This window comes from Monodelphis domestica, chromosome X (genome assembly GCF_027887165.1).
Source record: "Monodelphis domestica isolate mMonDom1 chromosome X, mMonDom1.pri, whole genome shotgun sequence".
NCBI lineage: Eukaryota > Metazoa > Chordata > Mammalia > Didelphimorphia > Didelphidae > Monodelphis > Monodelphis domestica.
In genome coordinates, this window is record NC_077235.1 from 26,416,167 (window position 1) to 26,424,499 (window position 8,333).

Below are 8,333 nucleotides of genomic sequence, written 5' to 3' on the forward strand. Positions count from 1 at the left end.
CTGTGATTTCTTGGTTGCCTATAGGGTATTCTTAGTGTGTGGGCCCTTCATTGATGTAGCTCCGCACACAGCTCTCTAGCTTAAAAAAAACTCTCGGGATTCCAAGAAAATTTCTCAGTCTCACACGGCCAGTAACAGAACCTAAGCTTTCCCATTCCTGGCTCCCTGGCTTCTTGACTGAGGGGGAGATAATCATGGCTGAACCTTCTTATAACTCATTGTAATATTAATTTTTTAAGGCTCCTCTTTAATTCCTGCCATTCGCTTCCTCCCGTTCTTTGCCCCAGAAGGCTTTAAAATCTCCACAGGCTCTTGTACTGAAGGAGGCGATGAGTACCAGGGAACTATTTTCAGGCACTCTTGGACTAGGGCGGGGCTGGAGGGGCCTGTGTGTGTGTGTGTGTGTGTGTGTGTGTGTGGTAAGAACCAAGTAGCCATTTTAAGGTGCTCTTGGGCTGAAATAGGCAATGAGAACGAGGTAGCCATTTTGAGACACTCGTGGACTAGAGAGTCGGTGATAACCAATTTGCCTTTTTGCGGCACTTGTGGGCCAGGGAGTCACTAAGAGCCAGGTAACCACTGTGAGGCACTCGTGGACCAGAGAATTAGTGAGAACCAGGTAGGCATTTTGCTGCGCTCATGGGAGTGGTGGTGGGGGGGGGCGGGTTAGGGTTGGGCGGGGGTAGGGGTGGGGGCGTGGCTCCCCAAGATCCAGTTAGCCATTTTAAAGGTCTCGTGGGATGAAATAGGCAATGAGAACCAGGTAGCCATTTTGAGGCTCTTGTGGGTTGGGGAAGCAGTGAGAACCAACCAATTAGCCCTTTTGCGGTACTCGTGGGCCAGGGAGGCACTAAGAGCCTGGTAACCACTTTGAGCACTTGTAGACCAGGGACTCGGTCAGAACCAGGTAGCCATTTTGCTATGTTCAGGGCGGTGTCGGGGTTGGGGCGCCGTAAGAACCAGGTAGCCATTTTGCAACACTCCTGTGCGGGGAGGCACTAAGAGCCAGTCAACCATTTTGAGGTGCTCCTGAGCCGAAGACGCGGTGGGAACCAATTAGCCCTTTTGCGGTACTCGTGGGCCAGGGAGGCACTAAGAGCCTGGTAACCACTTTGAGCACTTGTAGACCAGGGAGTCGGTCAGAACCAGGTAGGCATTTTGCTATGTTCAGGGCGGTGTCGGGGTTGGGGCGCCGTAAGAACCAGGTAGCCATTTTGCAACACTCCTGTGCGGGGAGGCACTAAGAGCCAGTCAACCATTTTGAGGTGCTCCTGAGCCGAAGACGCGGTGGGAACCAATTAGCCCTTTTGCGGTACTCGTGGGCCAGGGAGGCACTAAGAGCCTGGTAACCACTTTGAGCACTTGTAGACCAGGGAGTCGGTCAGAACCAGGTAGGCATTTTGCTATGTTCAGGGCGGTGTCGGGGTTGGGGCGCCGTAAGAACCAGGTAGCCATTTTGCAACACTCCTGTGCGGGGAGGCACTAAGAGCCAGTCAACCATTTTGAGGTGCTCCTGAGCCGAAGACACGGTGGGAACCAATTAGCCCTTTTGTGGTACTCGTGGGCCAGGGAGGCACTAAGAGCCTGGTAACCACTTTGAGCACTTGTAGACCAGGGACTCGGTCAGAACCAGGTAGCCATTTTGCTATGTTCAGGGCGGTGTCGGGGTTGGGGCGCCGTAAGAACCAGGTAGCCATTTTGCAACACTCCTGTGCGGGGAGGCACTAAGAGCCAGTCAACCATTTTGAGGTGCTCCTGAGCCGAAGACGCGGTGGGAACCAATTAGCCCTTTTGCGGTACTCGTGGGCCAGGGAGGCACTAAGAGCCTGGTAACCACTTTGAGCACTTGTAGACCAGGGAGTCGGTCAGAACCAGGTAGGCATTTTGCTATGTTCAGGGCGGTGTCGGGGTTGGGGCGCCGTAAGAACCAGGTAGCCATTTTGCAACACTCCTGTGCGGGGAGGCACTAAGAGCCAGTCAACCATTTTGAGGTGCTCCTGAGCCGAAGACGCGGTGGGAACCAATTAGCCCTTTTGCGGTACTCGTGGGCCAGGGAGGCACTAAGAGCCTGGTAACCACTTTGAGCACTTGTAGACCAGGGAGTCGGTCAGAACCAGGTAGGCATTTTGCTATGTTCAGGGCGGTGTCGGGGTTGGGGCGCCGTAAGAACCAGGTAGCCATTTTGCAACACTCCTGTGCGGGGAGGCACTAAGAGCCAGTCAACCATTTTGAGGTGCTCCTGAGCCGAAGACACGGTGGGAACCAATTAGCCCTTTTGTGGTACTCGTGGGCCAGGGAGGCACTAAGAGCCTGGTAACCACTTTGAGCACTTGTAGACCAGGGACTCGGTCAGAACCAGGTAGCCATTTTGCTATGTTCAGGGCGGTGTCGGGGTTGGGGCGCCGTAAGAACCAGGTAGCCATTTTGCAACACTCCTGTGCGGGGAGGCACTAAGAGCCAGTCAACCATTTTGAGGTGCTCCTGAGCCGAAGACGCGGTGGGAACCAATTAGCCCTTTTGCGGTACTCGTGGGCCAGGGAGGCACTAAGAGCCTGGTAACCACTTTGAGCACTTGTAGACCAGGGAGTCGGTCAGAACCAGGTAGGCATTTTGCTATGTTCAGGGCGGTGTCGGGGTTGGGGCGCCGTAAGAACCAGGTAGCCATTTTGCAACACTCCTGTGCGGGGAGGCACTAAGAGCCAGTCAACCATTTTGAGGTGCTCCTGAGCCGAAGACGCGGTGGGAACCAATTAGCCCTTTTGCGGTACTCGTGGGCCAGGGAGGCACTAAGAGCCTGGTAACCACTTTGAGCACTTGTAGACCAGGGAGTCGGTCAGAACCAGGTAGGCATTTTGCTATGTTCAGGGCGGTGTCGGGGTTGGGGCGCCGTAAGAACCAGGTAGCCATTTTGCAACACTCCTGTGCGGGGAGGCACTAAGAGCCAGTCAACCATTTTGAGGTGCTCCTGAGCCGAAGACGCGGTGGGAACCAATTAGCCCTTTTGCGGTACTCGTGGGCCAGGGAGGCACTAAGAGCCTGGTAACCACTTTGAGCACTTGTAGACCAGGGAGTCGGTCAGAACCAGGTAGGCATTTTGCTATGTTCAGGGCGGTGTCGGGGTTGGGGCGCCGTAAGAACCAGGTAGCCATTTTGCAACACTCCTGTGCGGGGAGGCACTAAGAGCCAGTCAACCATTTTGAGGTGCTCCTGAGCCGAAGACACGGTGGGAACCAATTAGCCCTTTTGTGGTACTCGTGGGCCAGGGAGGCACTAAGAGCCTGGTAACCACTTTGAGCACTTGTAGACCAGGGACTCGGTCAGAACCAGGTAGCCATTTTGCTATGTTCAGGGCGGTGTCGGGGTTGGGGCGCCGTAAGAACCAGGTAGCCATTTTGCAACACTCCTGTGCGGGGAGGCACTAAGAGCCAGTCAACCATTTTGAGGTGCTCCTGAGCCGAAGACGCGGTGGGAACCAATTAGCCCTTTTGCGGTACTCGTGGGCCAGGGAGGCACTAAGAGCCTGGTAACCACTTTGAGCACTTGTAGACCAGGGAGTCGGTCAGAACCAGGTAGGCATTTTGCTATGTTCAGGGCGGTGTCGGGGTTGGGGCGCCGTAAGAACCAGGTAGCCATTTTGCAACACTCCTGTGCGGGGAGGCACTAAGAGCCAGTCAACCATTTTGAGGTGCTCCTGAGCCGAAGACGCGGTGGGAACCAATTAGCCCTTTTGCGGTACTCGTGGGCCAGGGAGGCACTAAGAGCCTGGTAACCACTTTGAGCACTTGTAGACCAGGGAGTCGGTCAGAACCAGGTAGGCATTTTGCTATGTTCAGGGCGGTGTCGGGGTTGGGGCGCCGTAAGAACCAGGTAGCCATTTTGCAACACTCCTGTGCGGGGAGGCACTAAGAGCCAGTCAACCATTTTGAGGTGCTCCTGAGCCGAAGACGCGGTGGGAACCAATTAGCCCTTTTGCGGTACTCGTGGGCCAGGGAGGCACTAAGAGCCTGGTAACCACTTTGAGCACTTGTAGACCAGGGAGTCGGTCAGAACCAGGTAGGCATTTTGCTATGTTCAGGGCGGTGTCGGGGTTGGGGCGCCGTAAGAACCAGGTAGCCATTTTGCAACACTCCTGTGCGGGGAGGCACTAAGAGCCAGTCAACCATTTTGAGGTGCTCCTGAGCCGAAGACACGGTGGGAACCAATTAGCCCTTTTGTGGTACTCGTGGGCCAGGGAGGCACTAAGAGCCTGGTAACCACTTTGAGCACTTGTAGACCAGGGACTCGGTCAGAACCAGGTAGCCATTTTGCTATGTTCAGGGCGGTGTCGGGGTTGGGGCGCCGTAAGAACCAGGTAGCCATTTTGCAACACTCCTGTGCGGGGAGGCACTAAGAGCCAGTCAACCATTTTGAGGTGCTCCTGAGCCGAAGACGCGGTGGGAACCAATTAGCCCTTTTGCGGTACTCGTGGGCCAGGGAGGCACTAAGAGCCTGGTAACCACTTTGAGCACTTGTAGACCAGGGAGTCGGTCAGAACCAGGTAGGCATTTTGCTATGTTCAGGGCGGTGTCGGGGTTGGGGCGCCGTAAGAACCAGGTAGCCATTTTGCAACACTCCTGTGCGGGGAGGCACTAAGAGCCAGTCAACCATTTTGAGGTGCTCCTGAGCCGAAGACGCGGTGGGAACCAATTAGCCCTTTTGCGGTACTCGTGGGCCAGGGAGGCACTAAGAGCCTGGTAACCACTTTGAGCACTTGTAGACCAGGGAGTCGGTCAGAACCAGGTAGGCATTTTGCTATGTTCAGGGCGGTGTCGGGGTTGGGGCGCCGTAAGAACCAGGTAGCCATTTTGCAACACTCCTGTGCGGGGAGGCACTAAGAGCCAGTCAACCATTTTGAGGTGCTCCTGAGCCGAAGACGCGGTGGGAACCAATTAGCCCTTTTGCGGTACTCGTGGGCCAGGGAGGCACTAAGAGCCTGGTAACCACTTTGAGCACTTGTAGACCAGGGAGTCGGTCAGAACCAGGTAGGCATTTTGCTATGTTCAGGGCGGTGTCGGGGTTGGGGCGCCGTAAGAACCAGGTAGCCATTTTGCAACACTCCTGTGCGGGGAGGCACTAAGAGCCAGTCAACCATTTTGAGGTGCTCCTGAGCCGAAGACGCGGTGGGAACCAATTAGCCCTTTTGCGGTACTCGTGGGCCAGGGAGGCACTAAGAGCCTGGTAACCACTTTGAGCACTTGTAGACCAGGGACTCGGTCAGAACCAGGTAGCCATTTTGCTATATTCAGGGCGGTGTCGGGGTTGGGGCGCCGTAAGAACCAGGTAGCCATTTTGCAACACTCCTGTGCGGGGAGGCACTAAGAGCCAGTCAACCATTTTGAGGTGCTCCTGAGCCGAAGACACGGTGGGAACCAATTAGCCCTTTTGCGGTACTCGTGGGCCAGGGAGGCACTAAGAGCCTGGTAACCACTTTGAGCACTTGTAGACCAGGGAGTCGGTCAGAACCAGGTAGGCATTTTGCTATGTTCAGGGCGGTGTCGGGGTTGGGGCGCCGTAAGAACCAGGTAGCCATTTTGCAACACTCCTGTGCGGGGAGGCACTAAGAGCCAGTCAACCATTTTGAGGTGCTCCTGAGCCGAAGACGCGGTGGGAACCAATTAGCCCTTTTGCGGTACTCGTGGGCCAGGGAGGCACTAAGAGCCTGGTAACCACTTTGAGCACTTGTAGACCAGGGAGTCGGTCAGAACCAGGTAGGCATTTTGCTATGTTCAGGGCGGTGTCGGGGTTGGGGCGCCGTAAGAACCAGGTAGCCATTTTGCAACACTCCTGTGCGGGGAGGCACTAAGAGCCAGTCAACCATTTTGAGGTGCTCCTGAGACGAAGACGCGGTGGGAACCAATTAGCCCTTTTGTGGTACTCGTGGGCCAGGGAGGCACTAAGAGCCTGGTAACCACTTTGAGCACTTGTAGACCAGGGACTCGGTCAGAACCAGGTAGCCATTTTGCTATGTTCAGGGCGGTGTCGGGGTTGGGGCGCCGTAAGAACCAGGTAGCCATTTTGCAACACTCCTGTGCGGGGAGGCACTAAGAGCCAGTCAACCATTTTGAGGTGCTCCTGAGACGAAGACGCGGTGGGAACCAATTAGCCCTTTTGCGGTACTCGTGGGCCAGGGAGGCACTAAGAGCCTGGTAACCACTTTGAGCACTTGTAGACCAGGGAGTCGGTCAGAACCAGGTAGGCATTTTGCTATGTTCAGGGCGGTGTCGGGGTTGGGGCGCCGTAAGAACCAGGTAGCCATTTTGCAACACTCCTGTGCGGGGAGGCACTAAGAGCCAGTCAACCATTTTGAGGTGCTCCTGAGCCGAAGACGCGGTGGGAACCAATTAGCCCTTTTGCGGTACTCGTGGGCCAGGGAGGCACTAAGAGCCTGGTAACCACTTTGAGCACTTGTAGACCAGGGAGTCGGTCAGAACCAGGTAGGCATTTTGCTATGTTCAGGGCGGTGTCGGGGTTGGGGCGCCGTAAGAACCAGGTAGCCATTTTGCAACACTCCTGTGCGGGGAGGCACTAAGAGCCAGTCAACCATTTTGAGGTGCTCCTGAGCCGAAGACGCGGTGGGAACCAATTAGCCCTTTTGCGGTACTCGTGGGCCAGGGAGGCACTAAGAGCCTGGTAACCACTTTGAGCACTTGTAGACCAGGGACTCGGTCAGAACCAGGTAGCCATTTTGTAACACTCCTGTGCGGGGAGGCACTAAGAGCCAGTCAACCATTTTGAGGTGCTCCTGGGCCAGAGACGCGGTGGGAACCAGGTAGCCATTTTGTGGCACTCGTAGGTTGGGGGATGGGCAGTAAGAACCAGGTAGCCATTTTGAGGTGCTTGTGTGCTGAAATAGGCGAGGAGGACCAAGTAAGCATTTTGAGACACTCCTGTGCCGGAGGGGCACTTAGAGCCAGGTAACCACTTTGAGGTGCTTTCGGGCCAGGGAGTCAGTGAGAAGCAGGTAGCCATGTTGTGCCGCTGGGGGAAAGGGAACAGTAACAACCAGGTAGCTATTTCGAGACTCTTCTGTGCTGGGGAGGTGCCAAGAACCAGGTAACCACTTTGAGGCACTCTTGAGCTGGGGAGTCAGTGAGAACCAGGTAGCCATTTTGCACACTTATAGGTTGGTGGGAGTAAAAACCAGGTAACCATTTTGAGGCACTTGTGGACCAGGGATTGGGAGAGATCAAAATAGTCAAGTAGATTAAAACCCCTATGGCAAAATCAGCAACTAAGCCCAGCATACTCTGATTGTGGGGGCTCCTGGGATGCCAGAGAGGAAAAATGGAGAGGTGAAGAAGACAGCATTAAGACCATTTTCCAAGAACAATGTCTTTTTGCTATATTGAAAGATACAGGAGTTTGGTTCATTCCCAGGATGTTTGGATTTTCTTTAACATCGTTTGTGTGTGCCAAAATATTTTGTTTACCCTTCTGTGGTCCTTGGGCTAAAAGTTTGTGCATTTTGCACTTCTTGTTTTCCAGTTCGGGTGAAGGAATCACCATTTCCAAAGGACCGGAGATCTCCATCTACTTGTCAAGAACAAGAAGATAAACAACAAAAGCAGAAAATGAGTGAAATAGGAGACATAGAGGCCAATGCCAAGGAAAATCCACAGAATTCTCCTGAAGTGGCTGAAGTAGCTGATGAAGGCCAGGAGATGGCTCAGGTAGAGGAAGACATGAGATCTGAAGTGCCAAGACATGTCATTGCCTGGTTGAAGGATACAATTGATGAATTTGAGCAAGAATTGAAATTAGTGAAAAAATGCCATGAGAAAATTAAAAAAGAGCTAACAGAAATTAAAGAATCCCGTGAAGAATTGATCCTTGAATTTGAAGATGCAAAGAATGACCATGAAGAGCTTAAGTCAAAGATGACTGATATGGAATACAGAATTGAAAATCTGCAAGAATTAATGGATACTGCCAATGGAAGACTTACTGCCATGGAAACCAAGATCATTGAAAACATATTAGAGGTGGAAAAACAAGCTGAAAAAACAACCGGGCTGCTGAAAGAGTTGGAGAACATTCAACATCAGGTGGATGGCCTAGAAGCTGAAGCAATACATGGTATTAATTAACATTGGAAAAGTTCAAAGAAATTTGTTTGGCCATGTTTTTCTTTAGATTAGTAAATGCCTATCAGAAACAGCCTCTTGGGATTCAAAGTTAGTTTAGAGTTAGTTCATCTTCTACCAAATGTTCTAAGGACTTCCGTTTTCTGGCCAACGAGTGAATGACAATGTCATATTTTCTCTTGTAGTATTGAAAAAATTAAAAAAATTGAT

At 53.1% G+C, this 8,333-nt stretch overlaps 1 protein-coding gene across 3 annotated transcripts; it reads left to right on the forward strand.

Moving 5' to 3' along the window:
• The first annotated feature begins 425 nt into the window (after positions 1-425).
• On the forward strand, positions 426-8,333 carry LOC103097249 (protein CIP2A homolog). 3 transcript variants are annotated; one of them, XM_056808877.1, is made up of 2 exons: positions 426-619; positions 7,525-8,333. In XM_056808877.1, exon 2 carries the CDS (start codon positions 7,611-7,613, stop codon positions 8,124-8,126), a length of 516 nt encoding a protein of 171 aa, XP_056664855.1. In that variant the 5' UTR covers positions 426-619; positions 7,525-7,610; the 3' UTR covers positions 8,127-8,333. The 3 variants fall into 3 exon arrangements, with proteins under 3 accessions (XP_056664855.1, XP_056664854.1, XP_056664856.1); XM_056808876.1 differs by lacking the exon at positions 426-619 and adding an exon at positions 6,294-6,473; XM_056808878.1 differs by lacking the exon at positions 426-619 and adding an exon at positions 6,561-6,715.